The sequence below is a fragment of the Sesamum indicum genome, linkage group LG3, assembly GCF_026168435.1.
Source record: "Sesamum indicum cultivar Baizhima isolate 11 linkage group LG3, ASM2616843v1, whole genome shotgun sequence".
Classification (NCBI taxonomy): domain Eukaryota; kingdom Viridiplantae; phylum Streptophyta; class Magnoliopsida; order Lamiales; family Pedaliaceae; genus Sesamum; species Sesamum indicum.
In genome coordinates, this window is record NC_142659.1 from 4707412 (window position 1) to 4722669 (window position 15258).

The 15258-nt window shown below is 28.9% G+C and overlaps 2 protein-coding genes across 2 annotated transcripts; one reads left to right on the forward strand and one right to left on the reverse strand.

The window, feature by feature from the left end:
• Positions 1-6459: 6459 nt before the first annotated feature.
• Positions 6460-9474, reverse strand: LOC105157431 (putative late blight resistance protein homolog R1A-10). The gene has a single exon (XM_011073841.2). It carries the CDS (start codon positions 9274-9276, stop codon positions 6643-6645), a length of 2634 nt encoding a protein of 877 aa, XP_011072143.1. The 5' UTR covers positions 9277-9474; the 3' UTR covers positions 6460-6642.
• A 1275-nt stretch (positions 9475-10749) lies between these two features.
• Positions 10750-13547, forward strand: LOC105157432 (putative late blight resistance protein homolog R1A-3). Its single transcript, XM_011073842.3, has one exon. The coding sequence runs from the start codon at positions 10850-10852 to the stop codon at positions 13469-13471; it is 2622 nt and encodes an 873-aa protein (XP_011072144.1). The 5' UTR covers positions 10750-10849; the 3' UTR covers positions 13472-13547.
• Positions 13548-15258: the final 1711 nt, after the last annotated feature.

Consider the following 15258-nt stretch of genomic DNA (forward strand, 5'->3'; position numbering starts at 1 on the left):
TTTACATTTTTAAAATTATTTCTCCGATCTCAACAAGCAGAATGACAAATATATTTTGTATCGTAGATAAACTATATTTTTGCATTAATTTTATTAACTTATGGTTAATAACTTTTAGCCCATAACTATTAAAATATGGGCAATATTAAAGTTTTCTTATAATGACTCATAAAAAAAATATAAAATAACTTAGAAACAAATATTTTAAACAATCATAAGATGTTAATTATTTGATATTTTACGATCTGATATGTAGTAATTACTGATATATGTGTAACTATAAATTCAAAATATTTTGATTTATAAAACTTCTTCAAAATAATAAACAATATTGGGCCAATTTATTGTGAACTACAATAAAAACTGAAACTTATATGAGTCATATTTGGGCTGTTATGGGAGTATAATTTGTTAGATGTCTATTAATTTTAAGAGGGTATTTATAATTTTTCAAAAAATGGGTGATCGTATTTATAATTATGATAAATTTGGAGAACAAATTATTTTTTACCAAACAAAGAACTATACATTATTTCAGCCGTCTTTTCCCTCTCTGTCTCTTCTTCTCCCTCGTCTCTCTCTCTCTTTGGTTTCTCCCCCATTGATTCCAATGGCCTCGAAACCGCTTCTCAAATTTGTAATGGTCAGACAGTATTGTGCATATTTTCAAATAATTGCATTTTCAAGAATTGCTTTAGTACTTAATTAATTTGTAAGTCTATGCGTTAGTCATGAGGTTTGGTTCCGTGGGTCGAAAAATTACATTTGATATTTATTTGATTTATTTTCATCTAAAAAATAAATTTTGACGTCAGTCAAAATGATCAAATTTATTAATATTAATAAAAAAATTATTAAAATAAAATCTATATTTACCACCAATTGAATTATTATTGATTTATTGCATGTTAAATAAATCTTCTTATGATCAAACCCCATGCATTTTCATATGTTAATATATATGAGAAGGTATATTTTAACCGTTATAAGGGTATTTTAATTGAGAAAAAATTGATTAACTTGCAATGAGTTAGTAATAAGTCAATAGAAGGTATATATAGACAAATTCAATGAATTTTAATTAGCAAGTAAATTTATTTATTACGTGGAAGCAAACCTGAGAGGTGTTAGATATAATTTTTCAAACTATATGAGATTTATGTATAATTATATCAAATTTTAAATGTAGAGGTATAAATAAAAAGACGTTTTCTTTTTTGTGATTTAAAATGGAGAAGAGAGATGAGAGAAGACATAAATAATAATGGTCATCGTCGGGACTTTTTAAACATCAAATACTTATTATCGGGACTTTTTAAGCGTCAAATGGTCATTTTCGGGACTTTTTCCATGTGGTTCTACCGATAGTGTACTTGTAGGTCTTGTATTGCAAATTCGAAACATATTCATTTGAACTGAAGAGTTATAATCATTCAAAAATAAGATTTTTGTTTTGGAAACAGGTATAATGTGAAACAATGAAAAAATCAAAAGATTCTCAGGAGTTGATGGATCCAACAAACTAGCTGTATTCTAATTAAAATACGGATTAAACTAATAAATATTCTTATTCATTTTATACGTTTTTTTTTTTTTTTTTTTACGGAAGGTAAATTACATTAAAAAGGAATTCGGTACTTATCAATTAATCCAAGACGATCCGACAAAACAAATTACGGTTGGAACTTTATTGAAAAAATTTTGTTAATAGCCCTTCGATACTTAAATCAGTAGTTTTTTAGAGACAATATTGAAGTTTGTAAGAAAATAATAACAGGGTAGCAAAAATTGTATCTATAGTATGGAGGAATGGAAATAGCATTTTCGGTTCCATTCGCTATGCGAGTAGTATTTTTACTTCCATAACTTATAAAATATTAGCACTTTCATCGCTTAAATAGCGTTGCGTATATATTTTTTTTAAAAAAAAAAAGAAAAAAAAAATACGTTGTTACTAAGAGAACCAGCATTGCATGTGCTTAGTAATTGCCGGCAGATTTATGTGAATTAACAAAGCAGCAACTTGCCACATGATTTATTCAGATAATATTAATTATATTATATTTTTATTATTATTTGATAGGTTATGCGAGAGAGTTGACATAATATGGATGGAGTCAACGGACCCGTTCTATCGCGGATCAAAATCAAATTTAAATTTCAAATTCAAAAGACAGACAATAATAATTTATACGGTGTGGTGAGGTGGTAACATTTATGTGTGCACATCACATGAATTGACCATTAGAAAATTGTAAATATTTTGTGTGTCACATCACATGGTACTCAAATCAAAATAAAAAAATATTTCAGAAATAATAGACAAATTAAAAAACAATAATTGACCTACCAATAAAACCATATATTAACTTTACAATTAATAAAGATTTGAATGGATGATTTGAAATATAGGGTTGTAACATAATTTTGTAATTTTTTGATATTTCACAATTTTGAACTTTTCGATGTCAAATCTTGCAAAATTTTCGAGATTAATCATGTGCTCCTTGCTATTTTGATATTTTATCCTTTACGTTGTTAGAAGATGCAAAAGATTGCTGTAACTTTTTGATATTGTAAAATTTTATTCGTTCCAGTATCGAATTTTTTGAAAGTTTTTCGGAATGAATCATGTGCCATATTATTTATTTTTTTCAATTTTTTCATACTGTTGTATTGTAAAAGTCGACTAAAATAATTTATTATATAGTAATAGTTCTAATTTTAGAACTACTAGAAACAAAAATTATTTAATATTACTGTTCTTAACGTACAAATTCTGTATATGAAAATCAAGTTCGAATTTGAAACCTTATATTTTGCTTAATTTTAATAACGTGTCAAACAACCCCATTATTTAAGAATTTATATTATTACAAAGAAAAAATAATTTATATTAATAAGTCAATTGGTAAATATTAATATTAGTAAATTCGGTGAGATTTTGACCTATGGAGGGATTTGTTTGTTAGATGGAAGCAAACATCAGAAGTGCTAGATGTAATTTTTTAAATTAAAAAAAATTTATTTGTAATTACACTAAATTCAATGGAGGGAAGTGTAATTAATCCAAAAATAATTTATACGAGTCAATTGTTACATTATTTTAATTTTTTTTTCTTTTAGAAAAAAATATCACATATATAGTTGAGATAGAATCTTTTAGTGGAATGATTTATTTAAGAGTTGATGTTGTGGCATTTAGAGAGGGTTAAGAGTGTTAGTGTGTTGTATATGCAAGTTTTCACTAGAAAAATAAAATTATTACTAGCTATCTTTATTTGACTATGAATTAAAATTGTATTTAAATAATTATTATTAATTATGATTAAATAAAAATTACTATAAAAATTTAAATTACTATCATAAAAACTCTTTCATAATCATACCAAAAGACTTTTAACTATAATAAAATATTTTAATTATACTCACAAAAATTACAACCTAATATAAAAATTAATCGGATAATTACATTCTTTTTCATATCAGATTTGGTATAATTATACGTAAATTCTCTATAATCTGAAAAATTATATTTAGCACATTTGAGTTTTGTTTCTGTCTAACAAATAAGTCCATCTAGTAGTTAAAATTCACCGAATTTGCTAATATTAACAAAAAAAACTGAATGAATATTGATATTTATCCTTAATTGACATAAAACTAACTTATTACGTACAGGTTAAACAATTCTTTCCAGATTAAAATACTCTTATAACGGTGAACATATACCGCCGCACATGCATTAAGTATGAAGACGTATGAGGGTAGTTTGATCATAAAAAGATTCATTTGATTTACTATAAGTCAATAATAAGTCAATTGGGAGTAAAAATATAATATTTTTTTAATTTTTTTTATTAATATCAGTAAATTCGGTGAGATTTTGACTAAAGGAGGGACTTATTTGTTAGACGAAGCAAATCTTAGATGTGCTAAATATAATTTTTAAATAATAAAGGAAGTACATTTAATAAGAAACAATTAAAATGATATCAAAGTAATTAATTAATTTTCAGAACAAATTCTCTCATGTAGAGAGAACACGATAATTTTAAATTTAAAGAATATCATATCCTTACATTTAATAAAGGAAATGCATTTAATGAAAAAAAATAAAATGATATTACTTATTATAATATCAAGCTTACTGAATAATCAAATTAACTTCAAACAAAAATGATGAATTAATTAAAGTTAATTACTAGGGGCTCCAAATAGTTAAAGATTATCTATTTAAATAAATAATTGATCTCATCAATAAATACCTTTATCATTTTTATTATTTTCTGAATATAAAATTAATTACCAAATTACAAGTGATTAACTGAATAAATTAGTTTTATTCATTAATTATTCTTAATAAAATCATCATCAATTTGGAGTCATAAAAAATATAATAGACTGCAGATCAACTCTTTCTTTTTAGTTATCTGCCTAGGGAAAATAATAGTATAATTTATTTATAATACTATAATTTGTTCTTTTATTTATAATAGTATGATTTAAAATAAGATACTAATATTTTTTTATTATTTAGTAAAGTATATATATAAAATAATAAATTAAGATTAGATTTATAAGAAAATAGTAATAAAATAATGATATAATATTAGAGAAAAAAAAGCTGCAAAACACACAAAAAAGGTAAAAACAGAAGAAGAAGAAGAAGTAGGGTTATTTATTTTTTATTATAAATATATTAATAATAATATAACGAGTAGCAATTTTTGATTAATTTTTTTTTTTTAAAAGATTGGTGCCCAACTTGTAATTTGTAATCACGACTTAGGCAATTTTTCTTTTTTTTGTTTAATTAAATTTTGTATTAATTCATTATATAATTTTGTTTAATTATATATATATAATTAACATATTAAAGTTAAAAAAACATAATATTAAAATTATATTAATTTAAAAAATTACAATTAAGTGGACAAATATAATAATGTATATTTTTCTGTATAATTATATAAAATACAATGAAGTATACAATTATTCTTGACAACCCATCTGATTATGTAGAAGAATTTCTTTGTTGGGATTGTTGCCTTGCACGCGTTTGCGCTCAATCCATCTTGTTGCTAATATGTGATGTTTGATTTCGACCAGGGAGCGAAAAAATGCGAATAGTAGTGTCGTGATTTAAAATCGCGATTCGTTATATTATTATTAATTAAATTATAATTAATTATCAAATTGTATACTTCATTGTATTTTTTACAATTGTACAAAAAAAATATACACTATTACATTTGTACACTTAATTATAATTTTTTAAATTAATATAATTTTAATATTATAATGTTTTGGGTTTTAATATATTAATTATATATAATTAAATAAAAAAAAAAGAAAAATTGCCAAAGTCGTGATCTGTAATCACGACTTGGGCACCAATCTTTAAAAAAAATAATTTTTTTAATCGAGTCATGATTTTAAATTGTGACTCGTTACATTATTATTAATATATTTAAAAAATTTATATTAATATAATTTTATTTTTTTATAATAAAAAAATAAATAACTCAGAAGAAGTAACTATCAAAAGATAGTGGGAGAGTACGAAATAGATAATAAAAAAAACTTTACTAATAAATAGAAAAATAAATTAAAAGGGTACTCTCACTTAATAATATACTGTAAGTAAAATTATTTAGTATTCAACACAGCTTAGCCGTTAGCTTTTCAATCGTAATAAATAATAGTAATCTAAAACTATAGTAATTTATAGTATAGAAAATAAATCAATTTTTTTTTTATTTATAGTAATTTCTCCGATAATTCAAGAAGACAACTGCAATGTAAGTTTCTTGTGCTCCGGTCAAATTACTTAATTGCCCGTTAGCTTTTGAACTTGATGTCGGAAAGTTAAGAATAATATTAGCTTAATCACATAATGTAATGGTGATTAATGGACCAAGAATTTGATTGGTTGTGTGTGAATCTTTTGACTTTCTCTTCACACTTTACCTAACCAATATCTATTAATTTGATAGGAACTCCCCATATATATTATATCCACAAATTATTTCTGAATTTCTTTTAGCATTTAACTATATTCCTCGTTGAATTATTTTGTACTAGATATTTGAATTTCTTTATTTTTTAAATTATATTTTACATTTATTTTGTAACCCCTTTTATACAATTTAGACTGAAAATTTAATAAAAACCCGACACGCGCAGACAACAGTGAAGACAAACAAGAGACCTCCCGTAAAGAGACCTTGTTTGTTTTTGTGTTTTGCACACCTTCACTAGGTGTGCAATTGTAATTTAATTTTTTTTATTACTTTTTTTTATTATTTTTTATTCTTCTCTTAACATAAATATATATATAATATTTCACTAACAAACAAAATATTATATATACATACACATATATTACTAAATATATATATATTAAAAGACATGATTTGACAATGAACAGTAACTCCTGTCTCTCAAATCCCGACATCAAACATACACCACTTATTTTACATTATTTTATATTATATCAAAATACAAATCCAAACGTATCATCTATCTCAAAACACATATTTACTTATCTCTATTTTTCTCTCTCTATCTCCAAAACACCAAAACAAAAACATCCAAAACATTAATCCAAACATAGTGATCATGTTTGAGTCCTAGCGGCTAGGAACTACCAACTTGATACCTTTTTTCATTTATATAAAGTTGAAGAATCTCATTTCCATAGCTATATTGTTCTTCCACTATTTGCTTTGCCAAATCGATGACAGAATCGGTACAAAGTTTCAAATAAATGGAATGGAGTGTGGGTATGTCTCCAAGAATTGCAGGGATCTCCTGCAAACACCACATGCGCTCTAGAAAGAGGATCTCAAGATTAGGAAAGTGGATATTTTCTGCCCTCCATCGCTTCAGTTCATAATTGCAAGAAATTTTCAAGAATTTGAGTCGAGGAAAGTCGCCTTCAACTTGATTCCACTCCTGCTCCTCAAAGTAATTAAGTTCCAATACAAGCTTTTCAAGATTAGGCAATAAGGAACCAACACTCATCATCTTTTCCCAAGGAATATTACAACGTTCCAAGTGCAGCTTCTTAAGTGAAGTCGGGAAGGTGAGATTCTCCAATGGAAGTTTGTAAGCTTCGATAGAAAGTGATTCGAGTTTTTGCAGACGGACAAGATTGTAGAGACAATAGTACGTCCATTCTATTTCGTTCCCTTTATCATAACCAATAAGTAGTTTCTTCAGATTTGGTATTCTTCTTAGGACCTCCTCTGTACACCTAAAGTTTCTCAAACTAGAAAGCGTATGTAGGTTTTCCATAATAACGAAATCTTGAGCAGTCGCTTCCTCAGGCAAAACAAAATCACAATCTAAACTACGACATTCCCTAAGCTGTGGCATGCCCCACATTACATATGGGAGAATTTCTGTTCTGAAATGGACACAAATGGTAAGACTAAAAATCATTTGATTCCAGAGTAACGCTATCGTAGATGGAAACGAAAACTCGTAATCAATGCACATCTCAAGATCCCGCAAGCTAGTAGGGTGCAGAGTTTCTTGTTCAGCAAAATGCCCCAACTTATCCACTAATCTTGCCCTCACTACTCTTGCTTTATTAAGACGCGAATACTTATTTTTGCAGGTGTTACAGACCAAAACACTTGCAAGAGATGTCAGTTGTGAGGCATCATGCACTTCATTTAAATCTATCCTTTGTAGTTGGGTCCCACCGTGACATATGAAGCACCAGTCCTCCATTTCCTTCATATAGCTAACATCAACATATTGCACTTTGGGGGCATAAATGAAATGTTCTTTTTCATATTCTCTCAAACATAAATCTCTTAGAAGATCATGGATTCCACATTGTTTTATTTTCCCACCAAACCCAAATTCAAAACTCAAAAATAGATTTCTATCAATAAGGTCTCTTAAGTATTTCTCTGCTACCTCTCTCAAGCTTTTACCTCTTATTGGTTTTAGAAATCCTTCAGCAATCCATAATTTGGTTAGTTTGGAAACACGAATCCTAGAATCTTCAGGAAAAACACTCATATAGAGAAAACATGGTTTAAGATGAACTGGCAAATTGTTATAGCTCAAAAACAATATCTTTAGGCATCCCTCATAATCTTTTGAATTACGAAAAATGCTTACATCTTTTGCAACAGACTCCCAATATTCCCGTGTCATGTTGGAGTTTGCAAGCAACCCGCCGAGTACAACAATTGTTAGGGGAAGTCCATTGCAACTCTTTGCAATGTTCTTACCAATTTCCTCCAATTCCGAATATGGACAATCTTTTTGTGCAAAGGTTTCTTGACAAAACAAATTCCAACTTTTTTCCTCATTTAGAAAATCTAACGAATAAGATTCCTGAGAACCTAAAGAAATCGCCAAGCTTGACTCCCTAGTAGTCAGCATAACTCGACTTCCTTTTCCATTATTTGGAAAGAACAACTTTAAATCATTCCAAGCCTCTACACTCCATATATCATCCATAACTATCAAATATCTTTCCCCGAATAAACTTTGGTATAATCGTTGTCCTAATTCGGCCGCTGTTTTACTAGTCTCTTGCTTTTTTCCATTATGAAGAAGGGATGAAAGAATTTCCGGTACACTATATTCTTGAGATATTGTGAGCCAAATTCTTTTAGGAAAATAGTGCACATTATATGGATGATCAAAAACATTTTGAGCTAAAGTAGTCTTACCAATCCCTCCCATCCCTACAATGGCGAGGATCTGGAGATCAGGTTCACCTCTGGTGAGCTTATCCACGATTCGTTCCACGTGTTCATCAAATCCCACCACAGTAGTCTTCTTGCCACTCGAAGGAAGCACTTTTGGTGATTTGACAGGCAAAGACACTATGCACTGCTCTTCTTGGGCGTCGACTGCCCATTCTTCTTTCACCATCTTCGTCAACTCTTTTACGAGGGAATCCAACTTTCCAGTGACTTTGTCTATATCTTGAGAGAAAGATGAGAGGGCTGCCATACAGTGGCTTTCTTCCTCAGATCTAAAGCGAAGCTGATCCACTACATGGCGGTCAACAACTTCTTCTGCTTCTGCAGCAGCATCAGCAATTTGCCTCCCCACAACTCCAATTTCTTCACTTATTCTTCGGGAATGAGCTTCGAGAAAGTCTAGCAAGAACTGAACAGTTTCTTGCAGGCTCTGAATTCGATTTGTGTCGGCATGAAGCCGACGGAGACGAGCAGGAAGCTGGAGATTGTCAAGGACATGTGAGAGGGAGCGTAAAGTTGCATAAGCTGCTACTGCCATCTCTCTGATCAAGAATTGCTGCTCCTTAAATCGGAATCCGGGTAGGTGGGCTGGATCAAGATTTGAAGATTAATTAGTCGTCTTTGCTCAATTATTACACATTAATACAATGTAAGTAAATTTATTTAATATTCAACTTGATGTCGAAAAGTTAAGAATAATATTAGCTTAATCACATAATTTAATGGTGATTAATGTAGCAAGAATTTGATTGGTTATGTGTGAATCTTTTGTTCACGCTTTACCTAACCAATATATATATATATATATAGACAAATTATAATTAGTTGAAGACTAATTAATTTAGAAGCTTATTTTGGAACATGCAATTTTTGATCCAGTCTGCTTAGTTAGGTTAAGTAAAAAGATGTACGAGAGTAATTTGATTATAAAAAGATTTATTTAACCTATTATTAATTAATAATAAATTAAATATTAAATAAAGATTAAAATATGATAATTATTACATGTTATAGTATTGCATATATCAGAGATCATATAAGGAATAACTACTAAACATTAGAAATTACATGTGATAAAATTAATAATGAGCAAACGTATTAATTGTATATAACTAATTTACAAGTAATTATATTTAGGTAGAAATTAACAGAATTGCAACTTGTGGGATAGTTTCTCATAGTGTAAACTTGTTAGACCCCCTATCAGAAACATAATTTCCTCTATAAATTAATGAATACCTTTATATTCATATAATTAATTAAATCATAAAAAAAGTGATTGCATAGTTTTAACTTTAACTTTTTATCTTAAATTTTTTAATAATGCTGAAAAAAATATTTTGTGATAAAAAGAATGAAAGTAAAAATTGTAGAGAGACTGTGGAAAAAGAATAACAGACCAATTAAAATAAGAAAAATAAAAAAATTATAAAAGAGTATAAAAATACATCTGTTCATGCATACCTATATTTTGTGCAAATAATAAAATATCGTACCTATATAGGTGCTTGGAGTTCAGTGTATCTTACTGTTTCCTCCAGCATCTTTTTAGTTATCTGCCTAGGGAAAATAATAGTATAATTTAAAATAAGATATTAATATTTTTATTATTTAGTAAAATATATATAAAATAATAAATTAAGATTAGATTATAAGAAAATAGTAATAAAATAATGATATAATATTAGAGAAAAAAAGCTGCAAAACACACAGAAAAAAAAAAAAAAAAAAGAAGAAGATACTATCAAAAGATAGTGAGAGAGTGCGAAATAGATAATAAAAAAAAACTTAACTAATAAATAGAAAAATAAATTAAAAGGGTACTCTCACTTAATAATACACTCTAAGTACAATTATTTAGTATTCAACACAGCTTAGCCGTTAGCTTTTCAATCATAATAAATATTAGCTTAATCCCATAATTCAATGGTGATTAATGTACCAAGAATTTGGTTAGTTGTGTGTAAGGAGTTCAAAAGTCTTTGGTCAAAAAAGGTTACAAAGTTTATGGTTGTCTCAATTATTGTGTGTGCACAAAAATCAACTTGTAGTCTGTAGTCTTCCTTATCTTTGACTACATTCACACAAACAACAATCAATCACACACTCAAATGGCAGTGGCAGCTTATGCGTCTTTGGTTTCTCTCACAGATGTTCTCGACAATGTTCAACATCCTTCTCGTTGTCATCGGCTTCATCTGGACAAGGAACAGATCCAGAGCTTGCACCAAAGAGTTCTGTTCTTGCAGCACTTTCTTGAATTTCATTCCCAAAGAATTAGCCCAGAAATGGAAGATCTGGCCAGGCAACTAGCTGTTGTTGCCGATGAAGCCGACGATATCATTGACTTCCACGTCGTGAATCAACTTCTTGAAAGATCTGAAGATAAAACTCATCATATGGCTGCTCTCTCATCCTTCTGTCAAGATATGGACAAAATTATCAAAAAGATTGATTCCATCACTGAAAAGTTGATGATGGTTCAAGAGGAACGGGTTGACATCCAAGAACGGCCTCCTATAGCTTCTGCGTCTATTGGTTCTACCACACCTTCTTCCAATGACAAGAATACTATGGTGGGATTTGATGAACGCTTGCTTCAGGTCGTGGATGTGCTTACTAGAGATGAATCTGATCTTCAGATCCTCCCAATCGTCGGGATGGGAGGCATTGGTAAGACAACTCTAGCTCAAAATGTTTTTAACCATCGACTTATTGCGGATCGCTTTGATAAACGCATTTGGTTTACAATATCTCAACAATATAGTGTTCGAGAAGTTCTTCTAAAGTACCTTATAAATGACAAAAAGATCAAAGCAAGTGCCGCAGATGAACTAGACCTAGCTAAATTAGGAGAACGCCTTCACAAATTTTTATTTGGTAAAAGGTATTTGATTGTGTTGGATGATTTGTGGAATATCAAAGCTTGGGAAGATTTTCAGTTATTCTTTCCAAATAATGGAAATGGAAGTCGAATTTTGTTGACTACTAGGTTGTTGGATGTGGCTCGTTCTTTAGGCTTTGACAATCATTATTTCACAATGACCTTTTTAGACAACGATAAAAGTTGGAATTTACTATGTGAAAAAGCTTTTGCACAAAAAAGTTGCCCTTATCCACATTTGGAAGAAATTGGAAGGAATATTGCTAGATGTTGCTGCGGGCTTCCTCTGGCAATTGTTGTAATTGGTGGGCTCCTTGCAAAATCCAATCATACACGAGAATATTGGGAGTTTGTTGCAAAGAATGTAACCTCATTTGTCAATTCTGGAGATGATGATCATTGTTTAAAGATATTGTCTTTGAGTTACAACAACTTGCCGATTCATCTTAAACCATGTTTTCTTTATATGAGAGTTTTTCCTGAAGATGATCGGATTAAAGCCTCTCAGTTGATAAAATTATGGATCGGTGAGGGGTTTCTAAAACCAGTAGGAGGTAAAAGTGTGAAAGAAGTCGCAAAGGAATACTTGAACGATCTTGCTGACAGAAATCTGATTTTGATTCGTGATTGGACGCGTCGTGGGAAAATAAAAGCATGTGGCATTCATGATATTCTAAGAGAGCTATGTTTTAGAGAATCTAAGAGAGAACATCTTATTCGTGTCCCTAAAGCACAAAAGATTTGTGTTTCAGTATCGAATGACGGTGATCTCTGCTTTCTGTGTGGTCATAAGGTGAACAGACAGAATAAGATACATCTTCAAGAAGTTGGTGTTGGCTCGCAATCAACAATAGTTGCCAGTCCATCAGTATGCGAGGCTTGTAGTAATATGTATCAAAATCTTAATAAATTAAGATGGGTGAAGGTATTCAAATCGGTACATGATGTAACATCTCTTCTACACACAAAGTTGCGGTACCTTAAGGTTAAAGGATATGACCACGCCGAGGAGAATCGTAAACTTATAATTTCCGGTACAATTTCCTTACTTTGGAATCTACAAATTTTGGATCTTGGTTCTTCAAAGACACTTTGGTTGCCTGAAGTTTGGGAGATGCCAAAACTTAGGCATCTCAGTGTTTATAATGGTAGCTTTCCTTATCCAGTGGAGGGGCAAGATTCTACTATTTTGGAAAACCTAAGTACAGTTTGGATAGGTGAGTTTTGTTGTAGCAAGGAGGTTGTTAAAAGAATTCCAAATTTAAAAAAATTAAGTATTATTAGGTGGTTATCAGGTGATTATTCTCTCGCGCAGCTCAATAAGCTTGAATCACTCTGTTTATGCTTTATTTCTAGTTTGGAGGCCATAGGCTTCCCAACTTCACTGAAGAAGTTGACTTTGTGGTATTGCCAAATTCCTTGGGGAAAGATGACAATAATTGGTTCTTCATTACCCAATCTTGAAGTGCTTAAATTGAACAATGCATTTATGGGGCCGAAGTGGAGTCCAAATGATGGGGAATTTCTTCAGCTAAAAGTGTTGTTCATTGAGAGTTTGGAATTGGAGCATTGGGAAGCAGAGGATACCCATTTCCCAAATCTGCATGGGCTCTATCTATATCAGATGATGAGATTGAAAGAGATTCCTTTAAGCATCGGAGATATAAACACACTACAATCCATTCATTTGAGAGTGTGGTGCAGTGTCTCTGCTAAGAATTCGGCACTAGAAATAGTGAAGGACCAAAAGGAGAAAGGAAATGAGATTCTTCAAGTTTATATAGATGAAAAACAAGTCCTTTCAGACTCTATTCTAGATGGAGAAGAGGAGTTAAAAGTTTCCTTATAGCCACTAGAAATCTAACATTTTGTATGTGACATTTGAGTTGTGATGAAATTACTTTGAAATTTCTTTTAGCATTTAACTATATTCTACATTTATTTTGTCACCCCTTATATACAATTTAAGCCATAATTATTGTAATTAAGCTGAAAATAAATTATTATTTATTTAAATCTTAATCTAAAAAAAAGTCTAATTAATTTAATAAAAAATATATATTTGGAAAAATGTTACGACAACAAAGATTATCATAATGAAAAGGGTAAATTTATTCCTACCAAAAAAAATATTTTTTGGTTTATTTATTTACCAGATTTTATTAATATATAGTTTCAACACAATTAATTCATTTACTATTTATTATATATGTTTGTTACTGAGTTGATCCCCCAATTTTTTTTAACTTATTCATACCGAAAAAAATATTTCTGATTTAGTCTATAATTAATATGTTAATAAAAAATTATCTTACACTTTTACTTTTAATTATTATCATTTTAATATTTATTTTTATCTTATAATGCCTTTTCTTATTTTTGTAATATTAATTATATGTAATTATGTTTCTTACTTTGTTGTTTTTAATGAATATCGTTTTGCTTTTAAATGTTTTTAAGATTGATGTGGTCAGAAACACAAGTTACTCTACATGCAAAATTAGGACAAGTTATGGTATTCACTCATTAGAAAAAATAATAACATTTTATCATGATTAATTGTTACGATTAAAAATGAATACTTAGAAAATGTTAAATTTAACATTTTGTTGATTGGGTTTTTTCTTTTTCATTTGTCACATAAACGCTTATATGAAAAGAATGTTAAATGACATATAATAAATTTTGAATTATATCATATACATAATTATATATTATAAAAATAAAATTATTATTTCATATAATATAAATTTAAATAAAAATCTAAAGTTCTTCCATTCTAATTTCAAATTATATTTTGCTAAATATTTATGAATTTCATATTTTTTTTTTAATAGAGTCGTTTGAAATTTAATCTCCAAATTCCTTTCTTAATTCAAATATATCAATCCAAATGTACCATTAGAGCTAGAATTCACAGAATATGGTGCTATTTGTCAAATTAAAAATAAAAAAGAATAAAAAATATTCTATCAAAATCCAATCTATGAATCAATCTTGCGGTAATTACGATTTTGGTCCTAATACTTGATCACCTATTCATTTTTGGTCTTCATAATATCACCCTTGACAGTTTTAGTCCTCGAACTTGTCATTTTTTAATACTTTTTATCCTTGCCGTTAGTTGAAGTGTTAAAATAGACAGAAGTTGAGTTGGAGGGAAAAAAAAGCCCCTTTTTTTTCTCCCTTTAGTTTATCGTTTCATTATAGAGCTTCAATAATTAATTTTTCACCATTTCTTTTTTCAAATAAAAGCTTTAGTTGAGAAAATTTACAATTTTTGCCAAAACATAAACCAAGAATTTGATAAAAAAATCTGGCAAACAAAAAAAAAAAAATGACATCTTATACGCAAAATCTCCCAAAAAATTGACCAAAATCTACCAAAAAATTGACGAAGACCTAAACAAAAATTCTGCAACAATATGATCTCTTAAACATCCATAAAAATCTGTGTTAAAAATATAAACATCATCCAACCAACTCTGCCTTTCCTTCTTTTAAAAAAAAATTAATCAATTATGCTATTAAAGAAAAATATAACAAATTGTGCATCAGTAGAAATTATCTTAATAATATGTTTGAAATTGCAAAAAAGAAATTCTTCTCTTCCAATTTTCAACAATTCCTGAGGAA

Coding starts and splice junctions, on each gene's coding strand:
- LOC105157432 (XM_011073842.3), top strand. CDS start 10,850: ATGGCAGTGGCAGCTTATGCGTCTTTGGTTTCTCTCACAGATGTTCTC.
- LOC105157431 (XM_011073841.2), bottom strand. CDS start 9,276: ATGGCAGTAGCAGCTTATGCAACTTTACGCTCCCTCTCACATGTCCTT.